Here is a 14,557-nt window from a genome sequence, read left to right on the forward strand (position 1 = left end):
AGGTGTCCCTAGTAGGTCAATTTTAATACCACTTGTGGGGTGCTAAAATTCAAGGGCCTGTGAGGCCTAGAAAAGATAGTGACACACTTCCTGCCTGGGAAATCAGGGAAGGCTTCCTGGAGGAGGAAGCGTATAAGCTGGGCTTTGAAGCGTGAGTAGGAGTCTGCCTGGCAAGGAAAAGACATCATCTGAGGCAGTGTCAGAGAGTTAGGAAAAGAAAATTCTGGGGTGTACAAGGAAGAGAGAGAAGTCTTTGAGGTTGGAGGGTAAGCTTCACGAGGTTGGGTGTAGGGGCCGTGAACCTGAAAAAGGAGGTTGGAGCCAAATTGAAAAGGGCCATGACGAGAAGACTTTGTGCTGGGAAATGATAGGAACGGACCTGTCTCATCCGATGATACCTGTGCTGAGGGTGAGCACACCCTCTGCAAACTCAAGAGTATAACATGGGAATTTATAGTCTGGTCCAGGTGTAAGGGTCTCCTTCTCAGAAGGGACACTGTCCTCAGAGCTTGGGGGGACTGTGTGCCCTTGGGCAGAGTGGGGATCAGAGATGACAGGGTCTCCACAGGTGGGGGCTCCCAACAGCCCTCTTGCTGGAGCCCACCTGGGGGAGACCGTGCCCCCCTGATCCCCACTTGGCAGCCGCCCTTTCCCTCAGCTTCCCCATCCAGAGATGGCTAACACCTCTCAGACTCCTCCTGTTCTAGCACCTTGACCTTAGAGGTACTAAGGTCTGCAGGGTACCTTGCAGAGTCACGAGCACCTGTTACTGGGACATCTACACCTGCCTGTGTGCGGAAGAGGGCAGTAGAGTGGGGGGCTGGAGCAGACATTGGGGTGGACCCCTCTCAGACCGAGGTCTCGAGCCAGATGCTGTGGTTCTGCAGAGATAACCACTGGCATGGAGTAAATGCTGCAAAGGGTTCTCTGATAAGGATAACTTCCTTTAGTGGCGTGCTGGCAGCTTTTTTTTTTTTTGTTGTTTTGGTTTTGGTGTTTGTTCTTATGGCCACCATTTTCATTTTAGGGTGCTGAGCTGGGGACTCGAATGGCTCCGCTCAGCTGGGGGATGAGGTTACAGGCGGGCTGGGAGACAGGAGCTCAGAGCACGTGGCTAGGGAGTGCAGAGCACAGTTGCTCTGGCCCCACGGTCCACAGCTCTCCCAGGCACCCAACTGTCTCCCATCCCCAGGGCTTCATGACTGTCCCCTAGGAAGAGGGGAGCCTGCTGGGGACGCCACCTCCAGAATCAGTGTGGGTGCCTTGCACTATTTATACCCCTTGCTTCATCAGACCAGACGCTGCTCAAAATAAGTTAAACAGAAATATCTTTCTGTGTCCTCAGGACCCTGTAATCCGAGACTGTATCTTGTGAAATGACCCGAGACGGTGTATTCAGAGGGGAAAAAAGGCAACAAAAGAAACTTAAAAATGGGGAACAGTTCAGTACTGAGGATGTGGAAGACGTAAAAACAGGGTCGCGACAGCTCTAAGATGCTGGAATGAACTAATGGAGCGTGAAAGAGCATCTCCTCCGGCTGAAGGGAGGGCGGTCCCCTGTCTGTGCTGCCCTGTTGGCCCAGAAGGGACGCTGGGTGAGGGATCTGGATGGACTTTGGAAGTCAGCCCTGGAGGGGAGGCTGAACTGGGTAATTCCCGGAAAGCGGTCTAAACTGGGTTGAGAATCAGAGCTGAAAGGAGGAGAAGAAGAGGCAAGATGCGGAGTGAGGACGATGGTTAAGGAACCGGGGAGGCTGCGTGTGGGAGGCTGACTGGGTTCAGGCAAGCGGGGGCCGCACCTGCTGGCCTGGTTAAGCACACGCACCTGCTCTGTGCTTTGCGAGGGAAGGAGCCTCGGCGTGGATGGGCTGGAGTTTGAGAAGTGAGGTGGGGAAGCGTTGGCTTCAGACATCACAGCTGTGGTGCCTCTGGACTCTGGACAACACTGGGGTAGGTGGCCACGTGACGGGTGTCGTCTCCTTCCCCTTGGTGTATGGCTTCGTTCTCCATCAGGATCCCCAGGGTCACGGCAAATGGCCTCCAGCATCTCTATACTTAGCGCTTGCCTTAGAAACGTACCCCTCTCCGGACACGCCAGCAGAGCTCCCAGAGATGGCCCCGCTTGATTACATGCTTGACCCCTGTCACATTCCAGCACCCAGGATGCCGATGGGAAGCCTATGCTGGTCTGGTTTGCTGCCACCCCACTGGTCAGGCACGTGGGGTCCCCCCACATGAACCACATCAACGGAGGGTAGGAGGGCAGTTTCTGCAAAAGCAAGAGGTGAATTCTGCTACCAGAGGAAGGATGTCTTGGAGGGAAAGCAGTGGTGGGTCCAGACAGGAGACAATCCCTGGGGTGCAGGGGCTCAGGGGACAGACGGGAGTGGTCCCAGGGTGCCTGATTATATGGCCCTTCTCTCCCAGCTCCCCTAAAACTTTATTTTCTTAAAGTTTATTTACTTTTATTGGGGACAGGGGGTGAGGGGAGAGAGAGAGGGAGAGAGAACAAGTGGGGGAGGGGCAGAGAGAAGGAGAAAGTGAGAGAATCCCAAGCAGGCTCCACACTGTCAGCACAGAGCCCGATGCAGGGCTCAAAGCTACTAATCGTGAGATCATGACCTGGGCCAAAATCATGAGTCAGACACTTAACCGACTAAGCCACTCAGGCACCCCTCCCCTAAAATCCTTTAGGTTCAGCATCATTGTGGAACTGAAAATACGATTCAAAGTCAATGAGCATTTCCCTGTGTGTAATTTTAAGCACAAAACTCAAAGCACTGGGCTTCAGGGGCCCCCGTCTGCCCTGGACCGACCTTCCCACTTACCTCTTGGTTTCCTTCCAGAGGCAGCCGGTAACCCCTGGATTGGGTGGCCCAGAATGGGAATCCAGCCTCTGCCATTAATAACCACAGGGCCTTGAGCAATGTCGTGGTCTGGGGTTTCCAGTCTGTGAAACGGGACAGTAACTCTGAGCACATGAGGCTATTGTGGGGCTTCCGTGGGACTGAGTAGATGGATGTCCATGCTGTGCACCTGCTGTGTGATTGGTGCTCAGAGACTTACTGGACTTCACATTCGGATCCCTTCTCTCTGGGAGTGTCCACCAACCTTGAGGGGATTGGAGGGGGGCAGCGTGTTTCCTACTTACCTGCCAGACCTGTCAGGCAGATGCAGGAGGTGATTAACAGTAATAATGTGGGGCCCTGGGGTGGCTCATTCAGTTGAGCGTCTGACTTCAGCTCAGGTCATGCTCTCACATTTGTGAGTTCGGGCCCCGTGTCGGGCTCTGTGCTGACAGCTCAGAGCCTGGAGCCTGCTTCGGATTCTGTGTCTCCCTCTCTTTCTGTCCCTCCCTTGCTCACACTTTGTCTCTCTCTCTTTCTCTCTCTCTCTCTCAAAAATAAATTAAAAAAAAAACTTCAAAAAAAATAGTACTAATGCTAAAGAAGCCATCTTTGGACAACTGAAACTTGCTGGTATGTGGGAACAACACCGGTTTCTGCTCCCCATCTTTGCTCTCAGCTGTGCCTAATCAAAGTCCCTTTCTTTTTTAAATTTTTTCAATGTTTGCTTATTTTTGTGAGAGAGAGACAGAGACAGAGCATGAGCAGGGGAGGGGCAGAGAGAGAGGGAGACACAGAATCTGAGCAGGCTCCAGGCTCTGAGCTGTCAGCACAGAGCCCGACGCGGGGCTCAAACCCACGCATCGCGAGATCATGACCTGAGCCAAAGTTGGACACTGAACCGACTGAGCCATGCAGCTGCCCCCCCCCTCACTGGGTTCTTGGGAGCAGGTGCAGATGATGAGGTGGGGGGCAGGTGTCTGAGGGCTGGGGCCACTTCCCAGGCTGTTAGTTTCAGGAGTCCAGGAACTGATGGAGGCCTTTTACCCCTCCCTGCACCCCTCTTTCTGGATGTCTGGCTCCTTCCCATTATTCAGATCTCTGTTCAGTGTCCCCACCTCAGAGACTGACCTTTAACAAAGAGTAAAAACTGTCCTACCCAAGTCATCTATCCCTTGACCCCACTGTGTTCAAATCAGTTATTCTCTGAAACCGTATTGGTACTTGTTTCCTGGGTTAGTTTTCTCCTCTTTTCCTGGAAAGCGGGCTCCAGGGAGGCAGGGATATTGCTCTGACCCAATGATTAAAACAATGCCTGGCACGTAGCCGGAGACTCGGGAAGTACTTGCTGAGTTAGTGAATCGACGACTGTGGACCGTGCAGGAGAGTGAAGCAGTGGGTGCCGGCCTCTGGGTGAGGATTGCCTTCCACGCCCTTCGGGGACCAGTTTAAGAAATATTTATTATTCAAAGAATAGAGCTTGAGTTTCATTCACAGATTTTAGCAACTGGGAGAGAAACCACTGGCATCTCGCCTCTTGTTAGGGGGAACAAAATAACGGATAGGAAATCTCTGCGGATTCCATAGCATAAAGAAGGAAACCACGTCCCTCCTCCAATTCTGTCTCCTTCAGTCAGAGGGATCCTGTGCTTTGGCGGGGTGGGGTTGAGCGGGTTCAATTTACATCTTGGGATGCCTGACTGAGGAGGACACATGACTGGACGCATGTTCTTGCCCAATGGCAGGACAAGTCTCCTGCGGGCTGGGTCCCTTCCTTGTCTCCCCTCCCACGAGGCACCTGGTCACACGCTGCTGTTCTCTGGAGGACGGGGACCAGTCCCCTCTCTGGTCCAGTGACACAGTGAATCTAGGAGCACAGTGGCCCGGGATTTAACCCCAGTTCTGTCACCTCCTGGCCGTGTGATCCGCAGCACAGTCCTTAACTCTCCTGAACTTGAGACCCCCTTGCCAGCTTGTTAGGATGACCTAAAACAGTGGAAGTGAAACCACAGCATGGTGCTGACTCAGTCTACCTCTTGTCTCATTGTGCCTTTGTACAGTTGCCCATCATTACCACAAACATGTTGGCTCAGCTGCCATTCTGTAGGGTTTTGTTTTAATTAAAAAATGCCTTTAATGTTTAGTTTTGAGAGAGAGAGAGAGAGAGAGAGAGAGAGAGCAGGGGAGGGGCAGAGAGAGGGAGACACAGAATCCGAAGGAGGCTCCAGGCTCTGAGCCGTCAGCACAGAGCCTGATGTGGGGCTTGAACTCATGAACCACAAGATCATGACCTGAGCCAAAGTCAGATGCTTAACTGACTGAGCCACTCAGGTGTCCCTAAAATTTTTTTAATGTTTATTTATTTTCCAGAATGTCACAGAGTTGGAGTCATACCGTGTGTAGCCTTTGCAGATGGGTTTCTTTCACTTCCTGATATGCATTTAGGGTCCCTCCGTGTGTTTTCATGCCTTGAGAGCTCGTTTCTTTTTAGCGCCAAATAGTATTCCATTGTCTGCGCCACAGTTTACTTACCTGTTCACCTGCTGAAGGGCATCTTGAGTGATTCCAAGCTTTGACAGTGATGAATGCGGCTGCTGTAAACATCCACGTGCCGGTTCTTGCGTGGACAGAAGTTTTCTGCTCCTTTGGGTAAATGCCAGCGAGCGTGATTGCTGGATCACCTGGGAAGAGCTCGTTCGGTTTGTGAGAAACCCCCGAACTGTTTCCCAAGGTGACTGCGCCGTTCTGCGTCCTCAGGAGCCGTGAGTGCGCGTCCCTGTTCCTGAGCGCGCGCCCCTGTTGCTCTGCGTCCCCGACAGGTGCTGTCCGTGCGCATGCTCCGGCCACGCCCAGAGGTGTGTGCTGGGATCTCGTATTTTACAGTTTTCTGACGCTGCGTGACGTGGAGCTTCTTTCCGTGTGGTTACTTGCCGTCTGTGCATCTTCTTTGGTGAAGGGCCTGGTAAGAACAGCGTCCCATTTGTTAAAATAATTTTTAACTTTATTTGAGAGAGAGAGAGAGAGAGAGAGAGAGAGCACAAGTGAGGGAGGGGCAGAGAGCGAGGGAGAGGAAGAGAGACTCTTAAGCAGGCTTCATGCTTAGCTTGGAGCCTGACTCGGGGCTCAATCCCATGACCCTGGGATCATGACCTGAGCTGAAATCCAGAGTCTGACGCTTAACTAACTGGGCCACCCAGGTGTCCCCGTTGGCCAATTTTTAAAATCAGGTTGTTTGGTTTCTTATTGTTGAGTTTCAAGCGTTCTTTGTATATTTTGGTAACGGTTCCTCATCAGGTGCGTCTTCTGCTAATATTTTCACGTACTCTGTGGCTTTTCATGCTCTTGAAGTTTGTCGGCATTGTTGTGTAGTTAAAAGTGCCCCGTACACAGTGCTCAGCATAGAAGTCCCATAAAAATACTGGATCGGAGAAGAGAGCGGAAATACAGAGGTGCCCTAGTGTGTCCACTTCCATTCCTAGGTGTAAGGGGAAAGGGCCCACGCAGCATCGGAGGTGGGAGAATTCTTTTGCTATATCCCAGAGCTGTGACCACCCCCACCCTGTCCACCTTTCTGGGGGTGTCCCCAGCCCCACTTTCTCTTCTGAACTCTAGACTCAGTTGTCTGTCTTTGGCTTCTCCACCTGGCTCCCTTCTGGTGCCTCAGACTCAGTCCAGGGGGAGCCCCTCATGCCCGCGACCCGCAGTGACCAGCTCCAGTGCTTAAACTGGGAGTCTGGGCTCCCCACCCCCAAGTTCTCCTCTCTCCCCTCTGCTCCCTGCTGGTCACCCATATCATGGCATCTGCAGTCATCCCAGGGGAGGTGGTCTGCGTCTTTCTTGGGCCTGCACCGCCCTCCTCATGCTCCCCACCCCCCCCCCCCCCGCTCCACCTGGCACTCTGCAGGATGGATGTCCATTCCTGTGCCTGAGAGCTTCCACTCGTCCCAGGAGTTCTCCAGGCGTCTGGCCCCTTGCTCTGGGCACCACACAAGTCCCTAGGTGGTCTTTATGAACACTCTGTCCTCAAACCTAAATACCTGCCTCTCCACAAACCCTTACCTTCTCCTTTAGCCTTCATTCCTCCTGCAAAATACTGCCCCCCTTGCTTATCCCACGAGTGATCCTCGAAGGGAGACCATCCATTCCTGTGCAAGCAACCCTTGTCCTCCTGGCTACTCCCCTCTCACCTTCCCAGGCTCAGCTCAGACATCACCTCCTCCAGGAAGCCTCCGCTGACCTCCCGGGCCTGAGGTCAGTGCTTGTCCTTCCTTCTACCAGAGCTCTGACCGCAGGGAAATGTAAGCGTCTTCTCGTTTGTCTGTCTCCACCATTAGGCTGCAGTCCCTGCACAGAGTGTCCTATCCCACGGCCTGGCACTTAGTAAGTGCTAACATTAGCTCAGACTGAGAATCGCCCCTCAACATTGACTGTGGCAATGTTGGCCGACATTTCACTTTATAAAAGATTATCACACCCATCGCCTCATCTCCTCTACAGATCCACGAAGGAGGGGATATCATTCCCATTTTATAGGTGAGGAGACAAAGGATTGGAAAATCACAAAAATAGCATGCCTTAAGCACTCACTGTGGTCAGGTATGGTTCTAAGCTTTTTACATGGAGTGACTCAGTTAATGCTTCCTGTCACTTGGGTATACCGATCTTACATGAAAGGGCTGAGGTCCAGAGAGGTTAAGTGACGCCCTTGGTTTGCACAGCTAGGAAGAATTCTGGTCAAGAAGCTTCGTCATCATGCTTGCTGCCCCGGGAGAAGCCAGTGCCCCCGACGGTTCCCGGCGGACGAGAGGTACTCTGTACGGATTTGTTGACTGAGGAGGACTCCCTCCGGGTCACACAGAGCCAAGTTTGAATCTAAGATGCAGGCTTTCCAGTGCTCCCCTGGCTTCCCCATTTGGGCTCTCGAGCAGCCTTGCAGAGAGCAAGCCCTCTGGCTCCCTCTTCCTCACAGCCCTGCAGAAGGGCCCTGGGATCTCAGAGCTCAGTGGTTGGACTCCTTGTGCCATGCTTCTGTGTCTCCACCAGATTCCTGCCCAGAGCATCGCCTGTCACCCTGGCAACATGTCAGCAGTGCCCCCGTCCACCCGGCCCCTCCCCCGCAGCGGGCAGCTACCAGACCCTCTGTGCAGACCCAGTGTGCTCTCTGCCAGGGCTGCCCTCCAATGCACCAAATCTCATTTTCTCCCTTTAAATTGTGTTCTGCTCAGTGTCTCCCCCTCCTATCCACCCCCCCCCCCGGGAGCCTGAATAGGGAACACTGGTTACTATGGCAATTGGCTGGCTTGTGGCAAGAACTCGGCTCAGCAAATTAATTGCTGGACTTTTGGAGGCTAATGGCCGAGCTCTGCCTCCCAGGGACAGGGTGTGGCCTACATCATGCCAGCTGGGCAGCTGGGCCCTGGAGAGAGCTCAGAGACTGGAGAGAGAGAGAGGGAGGGAGAGAGAGAGATGGAATCATGGCACTGTGCTTTCTGGGACTGCCACCTAAGGTTGGCTGGGGAAGGAAAGGAGATGGGCTCCCCCAAACCCCAGCTTTTCTGCATACTTGGTCTGTGCTGGCACCTTCGCGGAAAGCATTTTGCGGAACCCTCACAGCACCCCGCTGATGTAGAGATCGCCCCCATTTTATGAGGATAAAACGGTCATTCATATGGCTAAGGAGGAAAGCCGGGACTCCATACCAGAATCTGCCTACCTCAGGGGGTATTTTGCCATGAACATTCCAGGTATTCCTGGGCAGAAGGCCATCGTGTCTTCTACAATCTCTTCCAGAGGAAAGAAGCATAGGGAACATTTCCTAGCTCACCCCCTGAAGCCAGTATCACTGCAATCCCAAAACCAGGCAAAGACATTCCAAGAAAAGAAAAAGACAGACCAATATCTCTCGTGAACATAGATGCAAAAGGCCCTAACAAAATATTAGCCGATTGAATACGAACATATATACAAGAAGAGGTATACCACTCTAGCCAAGTGGGCTTTATCAGGTCTCTGAGGCTGGGTCAGCATTTGAAAATCAGTTAGTAGACTGATTTAGCCAAATTCTCTTCCCTCTGGTTATTATCAGCTTTCTTCCCTACTTTTGCCCTTTATGTCCTTCTCTTCTTTTTTTTTTTTCAATTTTTTAAAAACGTTTGTTCATTTTTGAGAGACAGAACAGAGTGTGAGCAGGGGAGGGGCAGAGATAGAGGGAGACGCAGAATCCGAAGCAGGTTCCAGGCTCGGAGCTGTCAGCACAGAGCCCGATTCAGGGCTTGAACTCACTGACCACGAGATCATGACCTAAAGTCAGGTGCTCAACCGACTGAGCCGCCCACACGCCCTGTCCTTCTTTTCTTTCCTGTAAGCTGGGTGATCAGAATTTGGTTTCATTGACTGTATCCTTTGCTTGTTTGCCCACGCTGTGTCTTCACTTAAGTAGTTAAGTGTTTCTCCAGCCAGGTTCTAACAGCCCGAGCTATTTGGAGCCTGGCCTCTGGTCAGATTGCCCTGGGACCGCATCCCGGCCCTGAGCGGTGGAGTCACAGGCAGGTGGCTAAGCCCTGGGTGCTGTTTCTCACACAGCACACTGAAGCTCCTGATACCTGCTGTTTGGATACTCTGGGCTCTTAACCTGTGAGGCCCTCACCTGGTGTGGTACTTGTTATGGTTCCAGCAGGAGAGGGCATGTTCGGTGTCCTTCCGGCCTGAGGCCAGTCCAGCTGTCATGACTGGCCGTGTGCATCTAGCGAAGTTGTCTGGGCGGCGGGCACCTGCCAGGTTCATCGCTGGGAGGTGGGGGAGCAGTGCGGCTTGCGAGTTTGCCGAGACCTCAGGGAGGGTGTTGGCAAAGGCATTGCACTTCCAGGGCACACAGTCGGCGGGCTCTCCCCGGCCCTTTCTCGAGAGGGAAACACCCAGACTGGGGATTCTCAGCCCAACCAGTGCTCACTGGGCCCCACATGGGGCAAAATAGACGGCCTTTGAGACGGACGGTGGGGACACATGCCCCCCACCCCGCCAGGGAGCTTACAGACAAGGGGTGATTGTCTCTGAGTGCCTTGAGTGGCCTTTCACACACACGTGTGCACACACGCACACACACACACACACACACACACACCTGCTCTTTGGCAGTGGGGTGTGCCCGGGGTATGTCCCCTGTTCTCAGCCTCAGCTTGCTCTCCTGTAAAGGGGGATGTCGACACCCGCCCCTTGGGGTCATGGTAAGGATGGAGAGGCACCGTGTGGACAGCTCAGAGGCTCTCAAGCGGTGCCAGGCTCGGCCCAGCTGCAGGGACCCTGTTTGGCGGGTGGCCTCAAGGAGCAGGTCTGGGCTGGGTTGAAGCCCCAGCTCTGGCTCATGTCAGCCGTGTGGACTTGAGAGCGGTCGAGGCACCAGGCATCAGGCTAAGGGCTTTGCATGCAGTTGTATTATTCAGTTCCTACAACAGTCCCTCGCAACAACCCGCTGTGGGGTAGGGTGTGTTATTATCTGGGTTTCGTATGTGGCTTTTGTTATGCTAAAGAAGTTTCCCTATTGTCTTAGAGTGTTGAGTGTGTTTATCGAGAAAGGCAGTTAGATGTTGTCAGGTGTTTCTGTATTGGTTGGGACACTGTGTGTCCTTTGCTCTCCTGGCGAGTGCATCACATGGGTTGGCATGTGCGTGTTGAACCAGCCTTGCATTCCTGAGCTGAATCCCATGTGGTGGCGGTGTATAACCCTTTCAGTGTGCTACTGAGTTCAGTTTTCTAGTCTTCCATTAAGTACGTTTGCATCTTGTTCATAAGAGACATTGGCCTGTTGTTTTCTCTTTATTTGTGTATGTATTTGGGAAGTTATGTGACCAAGATTCCTCTAGAAACTTGGAGACTATGACTTGGAGGAAGAAGCCTGGTTTCCACAATGAGGGAAATTATCAAATTTCTTGAGTCCTGGAAAAACACTGGACACTATGGCTGTTACCAATTTATCTCCTCCGTCTACATTCCTACTTATTTCATTTTAAAAAATGATGGCTCAGTAATTGGTGGTGATATTTGGATTTTATGTATCCACAGAGGTCATGGAAAGAGAGTGGGCTCCGTGCCCAGAAGGCGCTGGGGTTCCAGTCCCGGTCCATCCTCTGGTGACCCAGGGACAGACTGGTATCTTCTCCATCTCAGTCCCCTCCTTTGGCACGTGGGGACGATGATTCCTGCCTTGAAGGGTCACAGGAGTTCGCTCAACAATCAGAAAGTACCTGGCACACGGCAGATAATCAATGGCAGCCATTCAGTCACTTTCATGGCTTTTTGAAATGTCCGTGTTCTTCAAATGAATGGCTCCTGGCCACCCGAGATGATGAGATGACGTGACCACATGGCTCACTACTGAATCTAATATTTATTTGTCAAATGTCCACTGTGTGCTGGGAACTGTTCTAGGTTCTGGGCAACAGGAAGAACAAGGACGAGTCCGTGCGTTCATATAGCTTTGAAGGATGAGAAGGCTGGGCCACCCGCGGGACTTGCCCTGACTCTGTGTCTCTTCTTCCCCTGGACCCTCAGGTCTTGACCCTTGGCCTCTGCCCCTTCATATACGATTTTGGGAAAGTGTCTTTCTTCTTGCTCCCGTGGCCGCCTCCTGAGTATCGTACTTTTGGGGTATTGTCGTTTGGGCTGTTGTATACCCTGTGCACTTGCGAGGGGGCCTTTAGTGCCCTGGCAAGACGAGGGCAGTTTGCCCTGAGGGTGGCAGGGACCAGCATGGGAATTCAGGAACCTGTCCTGAGAAGGGCCCACATACCTGTCCATGTGGCCAGGGACGTCTCCATGTGTCCTGCCTTCTCTCTCCTCTGGGACTTTGCACATGCTGTTCCCTCTGCCTGAAATCATCAACTGCCTCTTGTCTGATGGAGTCCTTCTCTGTTTTCCAGAATTGGCTTGGGTGTCACTCATCCAGGAGTCCTGGCCTACCCCTGAAATAACCATGTGACAGCACCCCCTAGCCCCTGCCAGTGCTCCCGTCACCCCCTGAACGTCCCTGTGCTGGTGTTTCTTATCCTGTCTTGCCCTGGCCCACGTGTCACCTGTCTCCCAGGTGTCATTGCCCTTGGGGAGGGTGGTTCAGAGTCCTTCACCTGCCCGCCCTCAGCACCTGGCACAGGAGGGCAACTGGCAAATAGCTCAGAATCCTATTAGCTGTTTTCCCTTTCGTGTCTCATGGCTTAAACAGTGGCAAGTACTTTTGGAAGCGGATATCCACATGAAAATAAGATACGTAGGAGAAATACACTTAGCTAGTAAATGTCATAGAGCAAAGAATGCATCGAAAGTAAGAAAAATAAAAACCCAAACAAGGTCTCTCCTACTGGGTTGGCAACGACTGAGGGAATGACAATGTCCGTGCCGCCAGGGATGCGGTGAGGGGCTCCGTCATATGCCCCCGCTTGGCGGGAGCCGGTACAGCCTCTCCAGAGAGAAGCTTGGTCATTGCTGTCAGGGTCCTTTCAAGATATGTCACGGAGGGCCCTAAGGAAATAATTACATGCGGGCAGAGGCTTAGGTACAAAGATGTCCTCTGGTAACATATCAGACAAATAAAACCGCCTGTCCCACGTCCCGATGTGGAGGTTGCAATCAGAACGTGGTGCTGGTGCCCAGGCACGGTCCCGCGGGGACGGCAGGTCCTCGGTGCGCGTTTGCTGGTGGCCGGAAGCAGGGAGGGTTGGGTGACCCCCGCGGGGCAGGCGTCCTGGGTTTGCTCGCACGAGGGCCACGTCGTTGGCTGAGAGAGAGGTCGGCGGGGGCGCGGAGTCCCTCCCACATGGGCCGGGGCCCTTCTCTAAAGGTGTTGTCTTGTCCACACAGGGTATGTTCCCGTAGAGCCTGGTGCCACCTCCTCCTGGCCGAGAGATGCGTGTTCCCACGCGCGGGAGAGCCGTGGCCTGCCTCCTGTGGCTGCTGTTGCTGTGGAGCGGGGACGGCAGCTGTCGGGCCCAGAGGGCAGGTGGGGACGCCATAGAATGTGCCAGACCGGGCACCGAGCAGCTGCTGTGTGTGCCCGTGCGTGGGGGTGGGGGTGCGAGAGAGTGAATGAGTGTGCAAGAGCCTGAGGCGGTGTGTTTGTGTGAAGGTTGTGAATGTGAGTACATGTGCATGCGTGAGAATGAGTGAGGATGAGTGTGCAAGGGTCTGGCCAAATGTGGTTGTGCGGGTGTGAGTTTGTGTCTAAACGAGCGTGTGCAAATGAGCGTGCATGTGCAAGAGTCTGAGGTACGTTTGTGTGTACGAAAGTGTGTGAAATAACCTGAGCGTATGTTTGTGTGAGCCTGAGTGAGTGTGCAAGTATGTGTGTGAGGGTGGGTTGAGTGTGCAAACGTGTGGGTGTGAGTCTAGGTGCACGTGAGTGTGTGAGCATGTGGGTGAGTGAGTGTGTGTGCAAGTGTGTGAGAGCATGTGGGTGAGTGAGTGTGGGGGAGGGTGTGAGAAGAATGAGCTCTGAACACACGTCCTGAGTGGGCCGTGGGGTGTGCAGAGAACCTGCAGGGCCTTGGGGACGGAGGGCAGGGGTAGGATGGTGTCGCGTTGCCCTGCTCTGGGAGGGATTTGGGGACACACTCCGGGGGACATGGACACGCTGGGGTCCAGCCAGAAGAGGCGGCCAGGACCGCAAGGGCAATGAGACTCTGGAGGAGACGGGGCAGAGGGGAGTGGGAAGTTCACTGCGGAAGAGGCGGCCGGGGGCAGGAGGGGTGAGGCATGGCGGTGGTTGGTCCACGCGCCTGAGGGCCTCCTGGGGAAGGTGCCATCGGTGTGGAGGCATGAAGGAGGGGTCAGGAACACGAGCCGGTCGGTATCAGGGCGCCGAGCACAGAGCCTGCTGTCTGGGGTCCTCGAGCAGGGAGGTCACTGGGCTCTAAAACACAGCCCCATTTTGCAGATGAGGAACTGAGGCACAGACAGGCCCGAAGCCCCCAGCAGGGGAGGAGCGGGAACACAGGCAGGTGCCTGCCTGAGCCACGCCAGGTTCCTGAGCCTGCAAAGGAAACACACCCAAACAAAAACCCCAGGGCTTGTGTTTCGGTGTTGTTTTCCCCAAGTCTCCTCATGTATTTCTCTGCCCAGCTCAGCTAGCTGGGAAGACAGCAATGATCATGGACGTCCCGGTCTTCATGGGAGGAGTGTGGGGCTCTGCGTCCACTGAGACGGTCCTGAGAGCACGGTGACATACGGGATTATTAAAACAGAAGTGCGGGGCAGGGGGGGGGGCAGCAACCATCTCTCCCAAGCCCTCATTTTGTAGAGTCGAACACGTGGGGCCAGAGGGGGGCGGTCACCTGCAGGGCTCACACACACCGCCCTTACCTGTGGCAGAGCTGAGGGCACCGGTCCCGGGGTCAGGGCCCTTCCTGAGACACACACTTAATTCTCACGTGCACATGATGCAATCCCTTCCCTGACCTGTTCCCCCCCCCCGCCCCCCGAGAGAATGTACTCAGAGCTCCAAAGGGCCCCTGGGTGAGACCTCAGGAACAAGAAACCTTCTGCACCCTTAAAACAAATGTGCTCAAGGATTTCAGCCCACAGGCTGGGTCCTGCGTGGTCCACGGCAGCAGTTACCCTGCCCGGGCTAGAACACTACTGTCCCAAAGACAAAAAGATGACCTTTTGTGTCAAGGAGAAAAACTCCCCGGGAATTATCTCTTGAGTCCACACATCTGGGCAAGCAC

General features: G+C 53.8%; 1 protein-coding gene across 6 annotated transcripts in view; it reads left to right on the forward strand.

The window, feature by feature from the left end:
• COL22A1 (collagen type XXII alpha 1 chain) overlaps positions 1-14,557 on the forward strand; it is a 259,422-nt gene that overhangs the window by 8,390 nt on the left and 236,475 nt on the right. For 4 of the 6 annotated variants that reach the window (XM_053208097.1, XM_053208095.1, XM_027063837.2 and 1 more), the window contains one exon: positions 12,696-12,834. In XM_053208097.1, coding sequence (XP_053064072.1) covers positions 12,741-12,834 — 94 coding nt within the window. In that variant the 5' untranslated portion in view covers positions 12,696-12,740. Of the gene's footprint in view, positions 1-1,599; positions 1,951-5,444; positions 5,809-12,695; positions 12,835-14,557 lie in introns of those variants that run through there. The other 2 variants (XM_027063839.2, XM_053208096.1) reach the window with 2 other exon arrangements.

This window comes from Acinonyx jubatus, chromosome F2, assembly GCF_027475565.1.
Source record: "Acinonyx jubatus isolate Ajub_Pintada_27869175 chromosome F2, VMU_Ajub_asm_v1.0, whole genome shotgun sequence".
Taxonomy (NCBI): Eukaryota; Metazoa; Chordata; class Mammalia; order Carnivora; family Felidae; genus Acinonyx; species Acinonyx jubatus.